This window comes from Natrix helvetica, assembly GCF_964273705.1.
Source record: "Natrix helvetica genome assembly, chromosome: 12".
Lineage (NCBI taxonomy): Eukaryota > Metazoa > Chordata > Lepidosauria > Squamata > Natricidae > Natrix > Natrix helvetica.
The window spans coordinates 11,867,583-11,889,917 of record NC_138556.1 but is presented as its reverse complement, the minus strand read 5'-3'; the positions used below and the strand labels follow the sequence as shown (position 1 = coordinate 11,889,917).

General features: G+C 42.3%; 1 protein-coding gene across 7 annotated transcripts in view; it reads right to left on the bottom strand.

Annotated features, from left to right (window-relative positions):
- Window positions 1-22,335, bottom strand: part of ZFAND6 (zinc finger AN1-type containing 6) — a 52,646-nt gene that overhangs the window by 11,601 nt on the left and 18,710 nt on the right. For all 7 annotated transcript variants that reach the window (XM_081964742.1, XM_081964746.1, XM_081964748.1 and 4 more), the window contains exons 2-4: window positions 8,341-8,510; window positions 5,925-6,036; window positions 3,147-3,247 (exon numbers count right to left, since the gene is read on the bottom strand). In XM_081964742.1, the coding sequence (XP_081820868.1) occupies window positions 3,147-3,247; window positions 5,925-6,036; window positions 8,341-8,494 (367 nt within the window). In that variant the 5' untranslated portion in view covers window positions 8,495-8,510. The remainder of the gene's footprint in view (window positions 1-3,146; window positions 3,248-5,924; window positions 6,037-8,340; window positions 8,511-22,335) is intronic.

The following is a 22,335-nucleotide window of genomic DNA, read 5'->3' as shown; positions in this document are numbered from 1 at the left end:
TGTAAGTTGAGGACTGTAGCAGAATGCCTCTGACTGACAGGAGAGGTGCTTTTAAGATCTGGAGTCCTCTTGGAAGATAAAACTGCATAAGATAACAAACCTGCATACTCAGCAAATCAAACTAGACTGAAACTGTTCACAAGCAAGGTATAGAATATAGAATGACGGAGTTGGAAGGGACCTTGGAGATCTTCTAGTCCAACCCCCTGCTCAGGCAGGAAACCCTACACCACTTCAGACAAATGGTTTCCCAATCTCTTCTTCAAAACTTCCAGTCTTGGAGCATTCACAACTTCTGGAGGCCAGTTTTTTCCACTGATTAATTATCCTCACTGCCAGGAAATTTCTCCTCAGTTCTAAGTTGCTTCTCTCCTTGATCAGTTTCCACCCATTGCTTCTTGACCTACCCTCAGGTGCTTTGCAGAATAGTTTGACTCCCTCTTCTTTGGGGCAACCCCTGAGATATTGGAACACTGTTATCATGTCTCTCCTAGTCTTTAATTTCATTAAACTAGACATACCTAGTTCCTGCAACCGTTCTTCATGTTTTAGCCTCCAGTCCCCTAATCGTCTTTGTTGCTCTTCTCTGCACTCTTTTTGTGAATGCCCCAACACTGGAAGTCTTTAGGAAGATGTTGGCTAGCCATTTGTCTGGAACGGTATAGGGTTTCCTGCCTAGGCAGGGGGTTGGACTAGAAGACCTCCAAGGTCCCTTCCAACTCTGCTATTGTATTGTATTGAGATGGAAAGTGGCTGTTTCCCTTTGATACCCCCAAATCCTCTTACTGTACATGAAAATCCTACCCAATGGGAAGGCAGAGAAGCTCCAAGCACTCCCTGTGTCACAAAACGTGCTGTTTTCCTAAATCAGTTTCCATGAATTACCAATATTGGAATGGAAAACAAAATTCTGTATCATCGGTTTACCTCTATTTCACATCTCATCATATCATGCTCATCATACTGTAGAACCGTGATGGCGAACCTATGCCACAGGTGGCACGCAAAGTACTCTCTGCAGGCACGCCAGCTTTTGCCCAGCTCAGCTCTATCACACATGCACGCGTGCCTCCCGCCAGCCAGCTGATTTTGGGGCGTATGCAGGAGACATGCATACATGTGCCCGGGGAGGAGGAGCGCGGAGCCCCACGTGCCCTTTTTTGGGTCCCAGGAGGCTGGGAGGCCTACTAGGCCCAAAATGGGGCACGGTGGCATGTGGCACGCAACAACAAAACATTTAGCCATCACTGCTATAGAAGAAATGTTTAGCTCGAGCCCTCAAATTTTAGATGAGACTCTAAGAGTTGCTACCATATAGTCAGATTACATTGTCAGAAGGGGAGGAAATGCAGTGTCTGTCTGTCTGTCTAATCTGTTACATTTATAACTTGGCTTTTACAGAGGAAAATTCAAGAACGAAGCCAAGAAAAAGCATTAGAGAAAGACACGTTCCAATAAAAACGCTTTAAGAGCATAAAAGTTATATAAAGCAAGAACTGAGAGAGATTTCTGCAAAAAGATGGCGATGACAGCATTTGTATGCAAAAAGTCAAATGACGAAAATAAAGGATAAAAAAAGTGACCTTTTAAAAAGTAAATAAATCTAAAGGACTTTAGCTTTCTGAAATAAAGGACTTTACTTTATAATGAAGGATATAGGGTCATCGTACTTCTAAGCCACCAGAAGACTGAAAGCTGAAGCCCCATCGATTCTAGGCCATTAACCCCTGACTAGAAGTAGTTGTCCAACTATTAACTTTGGCAAAATCTAAACATATATTGCTTTTGGTCACAAAGCCCCCCCAATTAATTAATTAATTAATTTTCTTTCTTTCTTTCTTTCTTTCTTTCTTTCTTTCTTTCTTTCTTTCTTTCTTTCTTTCTTTCTTTCTTCTTTCTTTCTATTTCTTTCTTTCTTTCTTTCTTTCCTTCTTTCTTTCTCTTTCTTTCTTTCCTCCCTCCCTCCCTTCCTTTCCTTCCACAAATAACTCAAGGCAGCGAACGTATCCAACACACCTTCCGCCTCCTATTTTCCCAACAATAACACAATCTCTTGTGAGATTAGCTGGACTGAGAGAGAATAACTGGCCCAAAGCAACTCAGCTGGCTTTCATGGCTAAGGCGAGACTAGAACTCACGGTTTCCACACTTGCTTAGACTCGTCCCTTAATCACTAGACCAAATGGGGTTCAAATCCTGCAATTTATTTTTTGTTCCTGTAACTCCATAGATAACCATCGTCACATTCTGCCAATAGAGAATTATTACTCGGGAGGGGGCACACACTAAAAACAACCCAGCTCCAATAATATTACCTTCTGGGATTAAAACCAGGAAGGATGCTCAAATGCTCTTTAGTACAGAGCAGCAATAATGCCACACCTTTGTGGCTTGGTGGCCTGGCTGGAGGGTGGGGGGGCTGGCTGGAGGGTAATAGCGTTACAGAGCGTTATTATGGCAATTCCAGAAGGAGATTCTGTCACGCCTGCAGCTGGTTCCTTTTGAGATCTTTGGCCTGCCACACTAATATTCTATCCTACTATGCTGTTTCATTAGTGGGGAATTGGGAGGGGAGATAGTAAGGAGTAGAATGTGATGTTGTCAAAATAAAACTTTCCTTTCTAGAAAGCCAAGGTCATCCTTTGTCTCTGCACCTCCACACCTGACCGGAACTGGGTGGGTGGAAGCTGCCAATCATGGCAGTGGAAGATTAGACCATGGGATGGGCTTGTGGGTGTGGAGGGGCAAGATCTTGAACTTTCAACTGGGTGGGGAAAACATGGAAGCTTTCAGATTCGCGTTTCCCCAGATGTGCCAACATGGCTCTCTTAATCAATGGGAACTTAGAGCAATGCTTTGCCTGGGACTCTGATTTACTTTTGGATGTTGTTTGGAACGCTGACACATTTCTTACCACAACTCTGAGTCAATCTGCAGTTCCGCACCTTCGTTCAGTTCTGTTGGTGGCAGATTTTGAACAAGCAGCTTTGCAGAATGATCTTAATTGCCACTTGTAAAGCAAGTGAACAAGCTTTTCCTTGTGTTGCCTTTGGGGCAAAAAGTGTGCGCGATTGAAAGAGGAAGAAAAGCACCCCCAACAATGAAAAGAGAAGCCAAAGGCATTCCGAGGCCCCCTTCGTACTAACCTTGTACGTCTTCTCCTTGAGGCTTATCCATGATGTCTGAACTTTCCACTTCGCATGTTGCCACAGATTCTGCTAAAAGGGACGATGGGCTGGAGACGGGGCTGGGAGAGAAGAAAAGGTTGCTTTAGAAAGGGTGACCATTTCCCACTACATAGGAAAAGGGTAAATAATGAGCCCTGGTGGCGCAGTGGTTACAGTGCGGTACTGCAGGGCTGCTTCTGCTGACTGCCAGCTGCCTGCAGTTTGGCAGTTCGAATCCCACCAGAATCAAGATTGACTCAGCCTTCCATCCTTCCGAGGTAGGTAAAACGAGGACCCAGATTGTTGGGGAAAATAGGCTGACTCTGTAAACCGCTTAGAGAGGGCTGTAAAGCACTGTGAAGCGGTATATAAGTCTAAGTGCTATTGCTAAGTGGGAAGGAAGGAAGGAAGGAAGGAAGGAAGGAAGGAAGGAAGGAAGGAAGGAAGGAAGGAAGGGCAGGCCATGATGGTGCAGTGGTTACAATGCAGCATTGCAGGCTAACTCTGCCGACTGCCAGCAGTTTGATCCTGAATGGCTCAAGGTTGACTCATCCTTCCATCCTTCTGAGGTAGGTAAAATGAGCACCCAGATTGTTGGGGGCAAGAGACTGACTCTGTAAACCGCTTAGAGTGGGCTGTAAAAGCACCGTGAAGCGGTATATAAGTCTGCTATTGCTCTAAACAATTCACAATGGCCAACTCAACCGTGGCCAACTTGTCATGGCCAACTTGCTACAGAACAACAGTTACACTAATATCAAAGAAATAGTGGAATAGAATCATCCAAGGAAGGATGCAAAAGGAGGGAGAGAATAAAATGTGAATGGCCACAATTAAAATATTTTTAAATTTACTTTTAAATAATTAAATAGAATTGTTAAATTGTCCCGTGGCAAGTTGGCCAAGGCGAGAGTGGGCTGCAGCAAGTTGCCCCATTTAGGAAAACAACCAGAGAAATCTACTAAGATCTATCATTTCAATGGTTTATTAAAAGTGTATGCAGGGGGAGTTGAGGTTATGCATCACAGAGATTGCAATTCAAACCCCTCCTCAACCGTGAAGTTCATCAAGCCAGCCAGGGTTTCAATCTGGCTTCCTTCACAAAAGGTGGCAGCTGTGATTGCCCCCTCCCCCCTTTTGCAGGATCGCTAGACAGAAGAATGGCAAGATCCTCAGAATGGGGCAGAAGGAAGAGAACACCATAAATGCTAAGCATGCAAGACAAATTAAATACGCCCCACTTGGCGCAGTGGTTGGAATGCAGTATTGCAGGCAAACTCTGCCCACAGCCAGGAGTTCGATCCTGACAAGCTCAAGGTTGAATCAACTTTCCATCCTTCCGAGGTGGGTAAAATGAAGACCCAGATTGTTGGGGGCAAGAGGCTGACTCTGAAACCACTTAGAGAGGGCTGTAAAAGCACTGCAGAGTGGTATGTAAGTCTAAGTGCTGTTGTTATTGCTACAGTACCTTTTGAAAGCTTATAAAGAAAGCTATCAACCATCAAGATTTTTAGGTGCACAGCTTCACCTGATCCTTCCCGGGATCAACAAAATGCTTGGGTGAAAATGTCCAGAGTTGCTGGGAGTTGGATGGTTTGTACAATTTGCTATATTTATTTATTAAAGAAGGAACAGATCTGGCTGCTTCCCCAGAGAGAGATTGTGCGTATTTTTTTTAATCCCTAGATTTATATCCCGCCTTTTATTTTCTACTGCTCAAGGAGGTGTACATAATACTTGCCCTTCCTTCCTCATTTCCCTATATCCTCCCTGTGAGTTGGGTTTGGTTGGCTGGTCTAAAGTTACCCAGCTGGATTTCATGCCTAAGGGAAGCCTAAAAATCAGTGTCTCCCAGTTTCTATCCAGCATCTTAATTCCTACACCAAACTGACTTTGCAAAGGAAATCATCCCGACTAAAGTTCAAAGCATTACACTGCCCAATTGCTTAGTCTTTATTAAACGTTATGGGCAGGTAGAGTAAGAACCACCTCACTCCTGCTTTAATAATACTCCTATGTTAATAATATTTACATGATGAGCCACGGCGGCGCAGTGCTTAGAGTGCAGTACTGCAGGCTACTTCTGCTGCCTGCCGGCTGCCTACAATTGGGCAGTTCAAATCTCACCAGGCTCAAGGTTGACTCATCCTTCCGTCCTTTCGAGGTGGGTAAAATGAGGACCCGGATTGTTGGGGGCAAGAGGCTGACTCTTTAAACAGCGAGGATTGTAAAGCAGTATATAAGTCTACGTGTTATTGCTACTGCTATGTCAAGCACTATGAAGTGGTATAGAAGGCTAAGTGCTATTGGAAGTTAACTCTGCCTACTGCCAGCAGTTCGATCCTGACCAGCTCAAGGTTGATTCAGCCTTCCATCCTTCTGAGATTAGCAAAATGAGGACCCAAATTGTTGGGAGCAAGAGGCTGACTCTGTAAAACCGCTCAGAGAGGGCAGTAAAGCACTGTAAAGTGGTATATAAGTCCAAGTGCTATTGCTAGGTAAAGCACTATGAAGCGGTATATAAGTCTAAGTGCTATTGCTAGATAAAGCACTATGAAGCGATATATAAGTCTAAGTGCTATTGCTATCTGATTTCTACAGCTATCCCTCTCAACAAGCGATTCTGGATAGCAGACATCCTAAAATTGTATAGACAAGCAGGAGTCTATCAGGACCAATTAGGAAGATCATCCTGGACCACGTAGTTTGCAGATCAGACCTTTCAACAAATTTCTAGTGGCACCACAGTAATATTACCTTAGCTGTGTAGCTGGTACAGGTGTAGAATCTAGAGTTGAAGGAACGTCCTGAATGCTGCCGTCAGTGCATTGAACTGGTAAAGATTCAGTTAGGCTGTTAACTGAAGTTGCTAGAAGAAGAGACACCCGTGTCAAAACAGCCTTTCATTATGTCAAGATTCTGCTCACTCCCATCATTACCTCTCTTCTTGGAGTTGGTGGAGTGGCTTGCAAAAGTTTCAAAATGTAAGTACCGTGTTTCCCCGAAAGTAAGACAAGGTCATATTTTCTTTTGATCCCCCCAAAATAACCACGGACTTATTTCCGGGGAGGTCTTATTACTTTTGAGATACAGGAGGCGGTGAGCATGGTCACCTCTTGGCTGCTGCTGGGTTGCAATATTTTCGGGGAGGGCTTATTTTCAAGGGAGGGTTTATTTTAGCGCGTGCGCTCGGCTTATTATCCGGGGAGGTCTTATTTTCAGGGAAACAGGGTAGGTTGGACAATGTTACCTGTTCCGAAGTCATCAAATTAAGATGCAGATATTATTTTTTTTGCAAGATAAATCTATTCCGATTAGCAGCAGGCCAACCTAGGCTGTGTTTCAAATCATGTCAAAACAGCTTCTCATTATGTCAGGATTCTGCTCACTGTCAACGTTACCTATCTCCTTGGAGGTTGGCGGAATGGCTTGCAAAGATTTCAAACTGTAGATTGGGCAGTGTTACCCATTCCAAAGTCATCAAATTAAGATGCCAATGATGTTTGGCAAGACAAATCTATTCTTATTAGCAGCAGGCCAACCTAGGCTGCATTTCAAAGAGGTACCCTGTTTCCCCGAAAATAAGACCCAAATGGAAATTAAACCCGAGCACGGTTTTTCAGGATGCTTGTAATATAAGCCCTACCCCCAAAATAAGCCCCAGTTAAGATCATCAGCCAGATGGATTCAATTAGTAACGTATTCCTCCCCCACAAAATAAGACCTAACCAGAAAAATAAGCCTCAATGCATCTTTTTGGAGCAAAAAGTAATATAAGACCCAGTCTTATTTTGGGGAAAACAAAATAGCTAGAAGGTGCAAGATTTCGTTCTTGTTTTTGTTGTTGTTTTAGCTTGGTGGGGGGAGAGAAGTTTCCTAAGGATGGGAAGGTAAGGACCCCCTGCAATTTGTCTTAAGCAAAAAGCAAAGCGCTGAAATACATCAGTATCTCTGCCATGCTAGAACTCCTATGCTGTGGTTACCTTAAGCAACAACCCAGAACCTGGCAAGTCAACTACCCTTGTAATGAGAACATCTGCAATTCTGTGTTGACTCCACTGCAGCTGTCAACTGAGTAGCGCCGGTTTTTTTCCTTTCCTCAAGTTATTTATGCCTCCCTTTCCCAGCTAAGTTGTGCAAGCTTCTGCTGACAGAGGCACATTGATCAGAGTTGGGTTAACGTAAACAAGCCACCGAAATCAGGCTTCAATTATACTGGAAAAGGCCGTGGTCATGTGATCTGTACAGAAGGCCACATTTAAAGCTGAATCATATCCTAAACGTAAGACTCTGGAGGGCCCACACAATTCATCACGGTTGCAGATTCTCTTCCTTCCCGCTTTCCATGGCTTCATGTGGTGCAGTGAAAACCCCAACCCAGTCCCAGGAAATTAGGTAGCTACGGATGGGTGAGACGGTGCCTTCCCTTCCTTTACAGAAGCCGAATCAGGTGCTTCGAGCCTGCTCACAGGGTAATCATGACAACAGACTGGTAGAAGAGACATCTAAAAACCTAAGAGGTCAACATGGGTGAGAATGGATTTGAATCTGGTTCTTTTGCTCCAATGCCAACACGTTAACCACTACAAGATAGTGGTTTTCATGGAGGCATGAGGATTGTTGTTGTTTCTTTAAAGGCATCTCTTTAACAGAATTGAATCCCACCAAACTCAATTCTAATAGGATTTTTACGTCACAACAGAAGGGGGAAACAATTCATTCTATCCATTGCCATCCATACATGTATCTACAGTAACTCTGTGATATCGTTCTGCATCAGTTCTTACCCTCGTTTTGATAGAGAGAAATGTCCCAAGGCAAAAGACATCTGGGCTACATCCTGATCCAAAGACATCACCTCCAGAATTCCACAGCTGATGGGGACAGTGCTGAGTTTTCATGGAAACTGAAGGCCACCCAGAATAAGGCATATAAGCGGGAACCAATTATTCTAGCCCCCTAATCAATTTGGTTGAACTTTTCCATCAAGGGAAGGCTGAGCATAAATTGGAGAGAGCCTTGAACCCTTAAAAACCTTTCCCTTCTTCTAGCCTCTAAGGACACCATCCCACTTTTGTCCAATGGTTGGTCTGTATTCCACTTTGCCCCCAGATTCTGCCTCTAGGAAGGAAACAACACATTAATTCAAAGGCCTTTGTTGTGTCACACTTACCTGATGGGCTAATTCTACCATTACTACCATTCTGCCGTTGAAGGTGTTCTTTGTAGCATACCGAACACATGCCATTTGTACGAGGGTTTCCATAAAATCCACATCCAGTAGAACATAGCATAGGCACTTGGCTATGATTAGTTTCTTGAGCCATAATATTTTCTCGTGACCTGAGAAACAAGGGATGAATGATTTCAGCAAGCACAGGTCAACTTCAGTCTTTTCAAACTGCTAAATAGGACTCCAAATAGCCCAACCCCATCCATATTCAACAAATTGCCCATATTTTCACACCAAGAGGTTAGAATGACATGTTCCTTCCTTGGAGACTGACAGAAAAGTTTATACAACCAGCCTTGGCATGGATTAATAAACCAGGGGTTTCTGCCTGCAACTCTTCACCTAGAGGTAGGAAAGTAAGGATCACAGGACAGAATAGAATAACAGAATTGGAAGAGACCATGGAGGCCTTCTAGTCCAACCCTCTGCCTAGGCAGGAAATCCTACACCACTTCAGACAAATGGCTATCCAACATCTTCTTAAAAACTTCCAGTGTTGGAGCATTCACAACTTCTGGAGGCAAGTAGTTCCACTGATTAATTGTTCTGTCAGGAAATTTCTCCTAAGTTGCTTCTCTCCTTGATTAGTTTCCACCCATTGCTTCTTGTCCTGCCCTCAGGTGCTTTGGAGAAAAGTTTGACTCCCTCTTCGTTGTGGCAGCCCCTGAGATATTGGAAGACTGCTATCATGTCTCCCCTAGTCCTTCTTTTTATTAAACTAGACATACCCAGTTCGTGCAACCGTTCTTCATGTTTTAGCCTCCAATCACCTAATCATCTTTGTTGCTCTTTTCTGCACTCTTTCTAGAGTCTCCGCATCTTTTTTACATCGTGGCAACCAAAACTGAATGCAGTATTCCAAGTGTGGCCTTACCAAGGCATTATAAAGTGGCATTAACACTTCACGTGATCTTGATTCTATCCCCGTTGATGCCGCCTAGGACTGTATTGGCTTTTTTGGCAGCTGCTGCACATGGCTGGCTCCTATTTAAATGGTTGTCCACTAGGACTCCAAGATCCCTCTCACAGTTACTACTATTGAGCAAGGTCCCACCTATACTCTGCTTGTGCATTTTGTTTTTCTTGCCTAAATGTAGAACCTTACTTGTTTCACCATTGATAGCTCCGAATCCCTTGTCTTACCATATCAAAACCATACCCTGAAGATCAACGTTCTGAAACTGGAGCAACTGGTGCAAAACCAGTAAGAGCCACAGAAGAAACGGGTTTCCATCTTACAAAATGTACCAAAACAGGAAGAAAGAGCCGAAAGAGAACGGCGTAACAAGAAAAACCAGATTCCGTACAGGTTCAACTAGATCTCGATTTCTCCTAGCTGGAGGATGAATCTTGGGACTCATCAATCAGACTAATGGCTCCAAAGACATTATCTGCACTCTCCGTGGCATTAAAAGATTATTTTCATTCAATTCTTTGAATTTAGCAGTAATGAAAAGTCAATCAAGAAACAGCTTCAAATAACTGAAGAACGACTTGAGGTTGTTAGATTGCAAAAGTATTCAGGATTTGTTTGTTATCGTTAAGGAAAAGCAGCCTTTGGTGGGATGGAGGTAGAGAAGTTACTTCAAAGTTCTGATGGCTGTCATCTGCTCAGAAGCTGTTTTGTCCAACTGAAAAAAAGTGACTTATGACCATTTTTCACACTTATGGCCATTGCAGCATCCCCACAGTCATGGGATCAAAATTTAGATACTTTGCAACTGACTCATATTTTATGATGGTTGCAGTGTTCTAGCAGTGAATACAATAGAGTAGGGTAGGTTAGGGTAGGGTAGGGTAGAGTAGAGTAGAGTAGAATCATAAGGTGCAACACTTAATTATATTCACAGGGTACAAAAAAGCAATCAGGAAACAATCAATATCAATATAAATCATAAGGATACAAGCAACAAATTTACAATCCTGCAGTCATAAGTGGGAGGAGATGGGGGATAGGTGTTGGGTCTGATCCCCTTTTGCAACCTTCTGACAAGTGAAGTGACCCCTTAATCCTCGGGTAAAACCTGCGTAAAAATCCTTCTTCAGAACTGAAGAAGCTTCCTGCATGAGAAGTGAAATGTCTTCCAGGAAAAACGAAGTCCAGTTGCCTTTTGAAAAAGCACCTTTGGGACAACCTGGATGACTGAGAATCTCCACAGACCTTAATCTGGACATTTTTAACCTAGGGCAGTGTTGGCAAACCTGTTCAGCACCAACTGCCGAAACGGGAGAGTGCCCGCGCATGCACGGGGGAGCACCGGAAACTGGAAGAGCAGTTCCCCGATGTGCATGCGGCGCAGGGAAGCTGAGCTTCTGGTTTCCAGCGTGCGCATGCATGCTGGTCAGCTGGTCTTCTGGTTTTGGCACTTGCTGGCGCGAATACCAACTGGCTGGGGCCGGAACCCAGAAGAGCAACGGCCGATGGCTGGCGTGCCCGGAGAGATGGCTCTGTGTGCCACTTCTGCAGGCGTGCTATAGCTTCACGGACCTAGGGACTGCCTGGGAGTTAGTAAAATCTGAAAGAAATGAAAAGCCACTTCCATATTAGTAGCAGGAACATGTCCATGCAGTGACCAAGAGTTGATTAAAAAAATTATCCTTAAAATTTGAGGTGGGGCGGGAAAGTTGGTGAATATCCAGGGAAGTATGATATGGCTCACAATTTTGGATAGCACTTGCCTTCTTATCACCTCTGTGATATAATTCTAAGATATCCAAAAGTTGCAACCACATCCTTTAAAAAAAAAAACAAAAACCTTTACCAATTAAGAAAGCAGGGTGTTTCAATGTTCAATTGATCTGCATCCTCACCTCTACAGTATTCTAGAGAGCAAAACAAGGATGTGTGAAGGTCTCAAAAGTCCAACAGCTAGAAGTTCTTTCATTTTCACATTCTCATTTAACAAGAGTGAGAAAAACGCTTCCTGACATGGAAGTATTTGTGGAGAAGGATGCTGGGGAGGAAAACTGACAGCTATTTGAGTTTACGGCTAGATTAAAATAATGCTTATCAATTAATAAATTAATGGAGAAACAAGCAAACAAACAAGAGACCAAATAACCCCCCTATTACCAAGTCAACTGCATAAATCACAATTTGTTTTTAACAGATGGTTCTCATTAACACGTTTTCAAGCAAACACAAGATTAACATACAACGAAAACAAACACGAACAGTTTGCCATACACAAAAACAAAAGGAGAAAAGAAAAGAATGACCCAAGAAGATACGTTAAAAGCAAACGAAAAACTGCAACGGCAACTTTATCCCACGTTCCCCTGACCTCGTTAAGATTAATAAAAACAAAGCTGTTAGATACTTGCTCTAACTATAGTGGTTTCCACCAAGTTCCTCTGTTCCAGCGGGAACAGGGGTTTAATCCTATTGGTCGAAGGGTCTGACAGCTCTTTATAAAAGGTTGTTCTCACTTGTACTTAATAAAGAGCTGTTGTTACCGTTAAGCCTGTGTGTGCCTATCCATTACCCAATCTAACAAAAGCCAAGCTTTCAATATGGACCAAGCCCAAGGAAAAAGATGTGATTTTTTTTCTTCTGATTAAATGAATCTATAATTTTCTCCAAAAACAAAACAAAACCCATGCTTAAAAAAATCGCTTAGTCATCATGATTAAAAATTAGCTTGTTTCAAGTCAACCTAAGTTCAAGCTTCATGCTAGCTGAGTAGACTTATTTCTATAAGGGTAAGAGCTGCTAACTCACTTCTACAGAGGAATTATTGAGTCTGTCATCTTCACCTCCAAAACTGTCTGGTTTGGCTCTGCAGCCCAACAAGACAGACACGGATTTCAATGGATAATTACAACTGCAGAAAAAACAATGCCTACCAACCTGCCTTCCGTGGAGGACCGAGTCAAAAAGGGGGCTGTGAAAATATCTACAGACCCCTCATATCCTGTACGTAAATTGTTTCAACTTCTACCCTCAAAACAATGCTATAGGGCACTGCACGCCTGACCAACTAGGCACAAGGAGTGTTTTTCCCCCGAACGCCATCACTCTGCTAAACAACTAATTCAGTGGTGAAATGTAAAAAAAAATTGCCATCGGTTTTCTGGGCATGGCTTGGTAGGCGGGTCATGTGACAGGGTGGACGTGGCCAACTTTAAAAAAAATTTAAAGCATTTTTTATTATCTATTCGCTCGAACCGGTAGTAAAAAATGCTTTAAGAAGTGGTGGTGGGGGGGGGGGAGGTTTAGTTGTGGCATGTGATCGTGGGAACCTTTTTTTTTTTTTCACTTTTTAAAAATATTTTTTACCTACAGTTTGGGCAAATAAGTAGCAAAAAAAATTCTTTAAAAACTGGGGGGAAAGGTCCCCATGATCGCACGGCACAGCTGATTGTCATGGAACCTTCACCCCCCCCTCACCCCACTTTTTAAAGCATTTTTTCCCCTGCCTATTCGCTCAAACCGGCAAGAAAAAAGTGCTTTAAAAAGAGGGGTTGAGGGGGTAGAGTTTAATAATAATAATAATAAGTTTGAATTTATTAGCCGCTCCCTTTCCAAGTAGGACTCGGGGCGGCGTACAATGGAGCATATAAAACATAAAGAATATACAAAAACACATAGACATACATACAAAACATACATACACATACACGGACACGGACTCGGAGGAGGTAACAAATTACATCATATAGACAGTTAAAAATCAACATTAAAATACCCCAATTGTAAGAACCCAATATGCAATTAAAATTTAACGTTTAAAATACAATTTAAAAAACAGTTAGGAAAACAGTTTCTGATGATCGTGTCGATCAGCTGTGAGCCACACGATCGTCGGAAGCTTCCCTTCCCCCCACTTTTTAAAGTGCTTTTTCCCTGCCAGTTTGGGGGAATGGGCAGGAAAAATACGCTTAAAAATTGGGGAAAAAGCTTCCGACGATCGCGCGGCTCAGCTCCCCGGGAGCTTTTTTTTTACTACCGGTTTGCAAAACCAACGACAATCGTCCCTACGTGCAAACCGGTAGCATTTCACCCCTGAATTAATTCCCACAACACTGTCATATTACATACTAAGACTGTATAACTATTATTCTTCTCTTCCTTCCCAGTATCTCTCTCTTCCCACATGACTATAACCATGTTGCTTGTATCTTTAAAACTGATATTGTTTTGTTTGTTTCCTAGTATAATTTAATTGCTTATCAGTAACCTATTTTAATTTTTTTTTATGTACTCTGAGGACATATGTACCAAAGACAAATCCCTTGTGTGTCCAATCACACTTGGCCAATAAAGAAATCTATAAATTAGCCTTTAATATCAGCATTTAAAGCACAGTATAAAAAATCCAAGGATGAACAATTATTTAAATCGTGCAATATGGATTTACTCCAAGATCAATCATCCGGTAAACAGCATCCAACCAATACTTAATTGCAGATATTGGCAAGGCTTGGGCTGATGCATGGACTACTTAATGATGAAGAAAGATAGCACCTCTATAAATAAAAACAAAATTAAGATAAGCAGGGGAGAGGAAGTTCTACAATAACTTGGTGACATCAAGAAAGACGCCGTCCAACTAGGTCAAAGGTTTCGCATGAGTTGGCAAAACGTCAAATTAGTCAGCGGCAGAAAGAAAGAAAGAAAGAAACGGCAAGATGCCACGTCAGACTAAAAGGAAGCAGAGAAGTTACTACTGTAGTAAAAGGGACAGTAGGAACAGAAGCGAGGGGGGGGGGGGAATCGCTTCCCGATACCGTAAAAACTGGAAAAATGTAAAACTTGTTTGGCACACTGTGGTTAAGGAATAATTTCATTCCATTTTTTAAAGGGGCAAACTAGTTTTGTAACCTAGAACTTCAGTTTTAGTTTTGGATTCATCCAGTTATCAAATAACACTTTGCATAAGAATGTGTTCTACAGAAGCACGGGAATGCAATTCAGTGCAATTTTACGCTTCAAAAATTAGGCTTTCCAGAAACATTTGGGTTTAATTCTGAGAGGTGCAATCGCAATACTACTTGCCAAGGTTGGAGTCTAAGGCGCAAAAATATCCTGCTGAATTCAGTTTATTAGTATTTTTTCCCCATATTCTCTAGAAGATACACCTACAGATACAGCTCATATGTTGATTTTTCTTCAGCGTATCTTATTTCATTTAATTATTTCTTTTTCCTGCCTTTATTACTTTATAGATAACTCAAGGCAATGAACTTATATACTCCCTTCTCCTAATTTCCCCACAACGACGACAACCCTGCAAAGTGGATTCGGCTGAAAAAGTGTGAATGGCTCAAAGTCACCCAACTATATTTCATGCAAAGGCAGGACTAGAACTCACAGACAAGGCAGCTATAGATGATATAATTAGACAGACAGAAAAGACAGATGATTAACAGATAGCTATATTGATTAGAGAGGCAGATGATAATAAGATAGATAGGTAGGTAGGTAGGTAGGTAGGTAGGTAGGTAGGTAGGTAGACAGACAGACAGACAGACAGACAGACATAAATGATTAACAGATAGCTATATTGAGTAGAGAGGCAGATGATAATAAGATAGATAGATAGATAGATAGATAGATAGATAGATAGATGGGTGGGTGGGTGGGTGGGTGGGTGGGTGGGTGGGTGGGTGGGTGGGTGGGTGGGTGGGTGGGTGGGTGGGTAGGTAGGTAGGTAGGTAGGTAGATAGATAGATAGATAGATAGATAGATAGATAGATAGATAGATAGATAGACAGACAGACAGACAGACATAAATGATTAACAGATAGCTATATTGATTAGAGAGGCAGATGATAATAAGATAGATAGATAGATAGATAGATAGATAGATAGATAGATAGATAGATAGATAGATAGATAGATGATAGATAGATGGGTGGGTGGGTGGGTGGGTGGGTGGGTGGGTGGGTGGGTAGGTAGGTAGGTAGGTAGGTAGATAGATAGATAGATAGATAGATAGATAGATAGACAGACAGACATAAATGATTAACAGATAGCTATATTGATTAGAGAGGCAGATGATAATAAGATAGATAGATAGATAGATAGATAGATAGATAGATAGATAGATAGATAGATAGATGATAGGTAGACAGACAGACAGACAGACAGGTAGATATAAATGATTAACAGATAGCTATATTGATTAGAGACAGATGATGGTAGATGATTGCTAGATATCCAGATAGACAAATAGTTATAGATGATACAAAGTAGACAGATGAGATATAGATAATTAACAGATACACTATATTGCCAAAAGTATTCGCTCACAACTGATTCTGATTATATGGATGGGTGAGTGAATACTTTTGGCAATATAGTGTAGCTATAGATATTGATTAGAGAGACAGATAAGAGAGAGAGAGAGAGAGAGAGAGAGAGAGATACAGAGACACAGATAGTACTCTAGGAAAGCTTTAGAAACCTGTATTTTGGGAAAGGCATTGGGCTAGGGGCAACTAACAACAACAAGACATCACGTTGTTCTAGCAAAAGGAACTGTGCGTTTAGCCTGGCCGTTTGTTTTGGCAAAGTACAGCCACGCTCCAAGGGGCCTGGTCGTTCTCCTAGCAACTCCAAGAATCCCTGCGCTTTGATCTGCAAACAAAGTTCAAGATTTCAAACGTTCAGCAAAGGCGGTCCAACACTAGCTTAGGAAGCCAAAGGGAGTGGAGGAAGAATCTGCTCCTTCTTTTTTTGCAATACCCCAGTCAAAGAGACGTTTGCTTCTGCATTTCTAAACATGCAAAATTCTGGAAAAACAAGATAAGCAAGGTCTGCCGATACGAGAAGCAAACGAAACCGCACTGCCACCTTTCTCCATCCACACACTGTAAGAAAAAAAGGGGGCTGCTCACAATGAATTTTGAAAAACTGAATGCGTTAAAAGCAGGTTTGGGGTTCTTAACAGATGAAGAAGCTGGATCATGTTACTACTGGTTTTAGTAACAACATGGACTTCTAGCAGAATTTTAAGGCTACCGAACAGGATGTTTCCGAAGGAACGGTGGAGTCTAGCTCTTGTTTTATTTCGTACAGGCTGTTTATGAAACTTTTATCACATGCTGTGATAAGGTTTGGGGAGGACAGCTATAAAAAGCCAGAAAGGTAAAGGTTCCCCTCGCACATATGTGCTAGTTGTTCCCAATTCTAGGAGGCAGGGCTCATCTCCATTACAAAGCCAAAGAGCCAGCGTTGTCCAAAGACGTCTCCGTGGTCATGTGGCCGGCATGACTAAACGCCAAAGGCGCACAGAACGCTGTAACCTTCCCAGCAAAGGTGGTTCCTATTTTTCTACTTGCACTTTTACATGCTTTCGAACGGCTAGGTTGGCAGAAGCTGGGACAAGTAACGGGAGCTCACTCTGTTACACGGCACTATGGATTCGAACCGCTGAACTGCCAACCTTTCTGGATCAACAAGCTCAGCATCTTAGCTACTGAGCCACCCTTTATAAAAAGCTATAATCACCTTCAATTTAGCAGACATGCAGCTCTCCCTGGCAAATTCCAATAACAAAGTTCGGAAAGCCTCATCCTGAAACTTTGGGGTTCCTTAATAAGAATTTAAAACGTGGTCCTTTGATGAGCAAACTTTGAAAAAAAACCTCAGTGGCAGACCTTGGGCTAACCTCTCTCGATGTAATAATTTCAACGGAGGGCACTGTGACCTCCCACTCATCCACGGGCAGTACTCTTGCACGTTCTGATTTGCAACTGCCTTACTCGTTGCTCTGCTTGCTGATAGCAGCGTTTTTGCAATTCTTCGAACACCATCCCCAGCAGTCTCTACAGGCAAAGCAAGACTCTCAAACCATTATTTCCTCCTCCTGCCATGACCATCGCGATGATCCCCTTTTCACAAGCTGGAAAGCGAAGCTGCAAAAAAGTCAGTAGTTGATTTAAGGACAGCTCGGTACAACGCAGAGCCACTGGGATTTAAGCAGAAATGGAACTGTGCTCTACACTCAGTCCCAATGGATGTCTGTTGTTTCAGCAAAACAAATCATCATTACCACATCTGCCATGTGATGCAGTGGTAAGAATGCAGTTATTGCAGGCTAACTCTGACCACAGTCCGGAGTTCGATCCTGATGGGCTCAAGGTTGACTCAGCCTTCCATCTTTCCAAGATGGGTAAAATGAGGACCCAGATTGTTGGGGGCAATAGGCTGACTCTGTAAACTGCTTAGAGAGAGGTGTAAAGCACTGTGAAGCGGTATATAAGTCTAAGCGCTATTGCTATTTGGAACTGATCTGTTTTCCTCACTCAAAGTCTTTAACATTTTTAAAAGAAAAGAGCATTTCATTGATAAAAGATTGTCCTTGACTCCGAAGGCTACCTGCATATGGATGTGTGGTTTTTCTTAGTAATCATTCAGATTACAATACAATACAATACTAGAGTTGGAAGGGACCTTGGAGGTCTTCTAGTCCAACCCCCTGCCTAGGCAGGAAACCCTATACCGTTTCAGACAGATGGCTATCCAACATCTTCTTAAAGACTTCCAGTGTTGGGGCATTCACAACTTCTGGAGGCAACTTCTGTTCCACTGATTAATTGTTCTAACTGTCAGGAAGTTTCTCCTCAGTTCTAAGTTGCTTCTCTCCTTGATTAGTTTCCACCCATTGCTTCTTGTTCTACCCTCAGGTGCCTTGGAGAATAGTTTGATTCCCTCTTCTTTGTGGCAACCCCTGAGATATTGGGACACTGCTATCATGTCTCCCCTAGTCCTTCTTTCTCTTAGGATTAGGAGAGGTTACGGCCTCCTTCCAGAAAGTTTTTTTTTCAACCATCCCTTTAAGCCTCCAATTCTGGAATTTCCTGGTCTCCTATTTAAATGCCAGCCAGATCTGACCCTACTTAGCTTTCTTCAAACCGGACAAGGTCAGCTAAAACTACAGTGCTTCAACAAACAGCACTGTCTTTACTTTTATGGAGTTTGTCAATCATCCAGGTCACGGTTGTCCCAAAGGCGCTTTTTCAAAAGGCAACTGGATTTTCTTATTTTTCCTTAAGGACCTTTCACTCCTCATCCAGGAAGCTTCTTCCATTCTAAAGTCAGAACTTAAGCAGCTTCTCGGATGAGAAGTGAAACATCTTCAAGGACAAAGAAACTCCAGTTGCCTTTTTAAAAAAGCACCTGTGAGACACTGTCTTTATAAGTTTTAGGGGCCAATAGCGGAAAGCAGAGGTCCAAATTTTTAAAACTCTCCTTTCTTAACGGATTCTACGTTTTTACAGGTTTAGCATTGCGTTCTTTTATGCTCTTGGACTATTTTATTTTGCTATTGCAAGCCTCCCAAGGACCATCTGTCAATATTTAGAAAACTGCTGTCAGCTGCTTGGGGCCCTTGGGATGTAGCAGGATATGAAATTTCAATAAAAGAAACATCTTAGCTCTTGGAGGACTTATTTGTCTGTGAGATTACGTCTGCATACTGCCTTAATTTGTTTAACTAATGTACACAAGAGGGTATCCTTGGTGCAGGGCTTGTGTAATTTTGGATCAACTCTCACAATACCTCCACAGCAAAAAAATAAATAAAAAAAATCCTTTAATTTGTAGACCGGTTTTAGCCAAAAACAAACTCCTACTTTCTGGCATAGGCGAACTGCAATGATACCCTGGGAATTTCAATTAGCTGTTGATTTCTACAATACTGGGCTTAGGAGAGCCACTCTATTTTCCCAGGATATAACAATGAAAGCACATGCCATAATCAGCATGCTCGCTTTTTAAACAGCCCCAAGGCTCTTTGTTGTATTTTTTTTTTTTTTTTTTGCCACAGACAGATAAGGTGACCCCTCTGGAAACTGGCCTCAACATAATTAATGTCTAACGATGAATATGAATAAATATATATATTTATTCACGTGCCACGTTGTCGATTCTATTGCAATGCCAAGATAAAAAAGTACGGGTAATCCTCGACGTACGACCACAAATTGATGCCGAATATTGGTTGCTAAGGGAGACATTTGCTAAGTGACTTTTGCCCCGTTTTACAACGTCTCACTTTTCTGCGTGAACAACTGCAGTTGCTAAGTGAGTGACATGGTTCTTAAGCGAATCTGGCTGTAGGACCTGGAAGCCATCTTTTTGCCTTTGGGACTGCAGGCCTGCCACATTTTCTTACTGTGGGAAATGGGAGGGGGGGGGAATTATATGATGTATGGGAGATATATACCATATTTTTCGGAGTATAAGACGCACATTTTCCTCTCAAAAGAGAGGCTGAAAAATTGGGTGCGTCTTATACACTGAATACAGAACTTTTTGCCTCCCGAAACCCCGCTCCCTTCACCAAAATCGCCGTGCATAGTCTTTAGGAGGCTTGTAGAGTGCTCCTGGGGGCTGGGGAGGGCAGAAATGAGCAAAAAACGGGCTGTTTTTTGCTCGTTTTTGCCCCCACCCCCCAGGAGCACCCTACAAGCCTCCTAAAGGCTATCTAAGCCCTTTAAAAAAAAAAAGAGCCCATTTTTGGGAAGTTTACAGAGTGCAAAAACTTTTTTTTTAAATTTGCCTCTTCAAAACCTTGGTGAGTCTTATACTCCGGAAAATACGGTAGTCTAAATAACATTCCTTTCTCAGAGAGTCAAGGACGTCTTGCCCTGCAGCTGTGATGAGCTGATTGGGAGGCATCTCCAGTTTTGGATGGTGCCTGATTGGACCACGCGATGGACATGTGGGTGCAGGGGGAAGGGGCTTGGGCTTTCGTTTGGGTGGTGAATTCCTGGAAGCTTTCAGATTTGGGTTTTCCCAGATGTGCCAATAGGACATCTCTAATAAAATGGAACTTTGAGGAAACTCAAGCCTCTGAGTCTTCTTTCGTTGGGGGGTGTTTCTGGCTTCCCCATTGACTTTGCCCGTCAGGAGGTCACAAAAGAGGATCACAGGAGCCCGGGACACTGCAACTGTCATAAATATGAGTCAGTTGCCAAGTGTCTAACTGTTGATCATGTGATGGCCTTGGGGATACGTAAGGGTCGTAAGTGTGAAAAACAGTGATGTCACATTTTCAGTGCCGTTAAATTCACTAAATTAACTGTTAACAGCCATTAACTTTGAATGCTCACTAAATGAACTCTTGTACGTCGAGGACTACTTGTATCCAGTTTTGGATAAAAATACATGCAGTTTTGGTGATCATATTATAAAAACCATGTTGAGATTCTGGAAAGAGTGCAGAGAAAAGCAACAAAGACGATTAGGGGATTGGAGGCTAAAACATATGAAGAACGGTTGCAGGAACTGGGCATGTCTAGTTTAATAGAAAGAAGGACTAGGGGAGACATGATAGCAGTGTTCCAATATCTCAGGGGTTGCCACAAAGAAGAGGGAGTCAAACTATTCTCCAAAGCACCTGAGGGCAGGACAAGAAGCAATGGGTGGAAACTAATCAAGGAGAGAAGCAACTTAGGAGAAATTTCCTGACAGTTAGAACAATTAATCAGTGGAACAACTTGCCTCCAGAAGTTGTAAACACTGGAAGTTTTAAAGAAGAGTATGGACAACCATTTGTCTGAAATGGTATAGGGTTTTCTGCTTGAGCACGTGGTTGAACTAGAAGACCTCCAAGGTCCCTTCCAACTCTGTTACTCTCTTCTGTTATTCTGAGTACAAGATAAGCTTTGTGATATGTATTGGACTACAGGAAATGATCAGGGTTACAAATCAGAAACTTGACAGCTTCCCTCCACTTTGAATAATTCAAAGTTTGGGAAAATTGAACAGAGGGCACACAAGGGCAGCTTGTTTTAAAGCGCTCTACTAAAAAGGAAGCAACGGACTTGTTGAGATTGTTTCCCTGCCGCTACTAACTATTTTGTAGTTATTAAAGGAATTGGAATGTGATCAGGTCTGACCAAAGTGGAACATAAGATTGCATCAGGATTTTATTAGTTTCACAGATGGAGGGCTGGAACAAGCCCCAGAAACTGAACTGATGTTAGCTTGTCCAGTTTCTACATGTGTGTTTTAAATTGTACATATTTCATATTTAGAACATCAAAAAAATGACAAGCTTCATACACTATTCTAAAGGTAAAAGTTCTCCTCGCACATATGTACTAGTCATTCCCAACTCTAGGGGGCGGTGCTCATCTCCGTTTCAAAGCCGAAGAGCCAGCGCTGTCCGAAGACGTCTCTGTGGTCATGTGGCGGGCATGACTCAACACCGAAGGTGCATGGAACACTGTTCCCTTCCCACCAAAGGTAGTCCCTATTTTTCTACTTGCATTTTTACATGATTTCGAACTTCTAGGTTGTCAGAAGCTGGGACAAGTCACGGAAGCTCACTCCGTTACACGGTGATAGGGATTCGAACTGCCTAACTGCCAATCTTTCAATCGACAAGAAGCTCAGCGTCTTATCCATTGAGCCACCGTGTCCCTATTCTAAGCTACCATTTAATTGTGGTTTACCAGATAAACAAATCGAACTGGGTTCACTTATTTCTGAACAACACACAATTCGGTTTGATGAACGGCTAAGCCATAAGCTAGGGTTTGAAAACCACAATGGCTAAATTCAAGCACATGAGTGCTTTTTTTTTTTGAACCCTGTGTAAGCAATCTTCATTTTGCATACATGCCTCTGAATGGCTGGAGTAAGATAGCAAAGCCTATTTGCATTTTTCTTCTCCAATTCTTAAACTGTTTGGAGGGGTCTAAATTACTCTTGAAAACTTGGAGCAGTAAAGTCATTTGAATTTCTCTTCTTCAGCAAATAAAAACCCAACGATAAATGCATTATACTGTGTTTGCTTATTCTATTTTTGTTCAACTTTTTCTCCTTCCTCAACTGTCCATCTATAAATGTGATGAATTTGCCATCATATATACTTTTTAAAAAAGGACTTGTCAGACTTCTTGCACAGGTAAAGGCTCCTGCATTAACAGAGGGATAGAATCAAGATCACAGGAAGGGTTAATATCACTTTATAATGC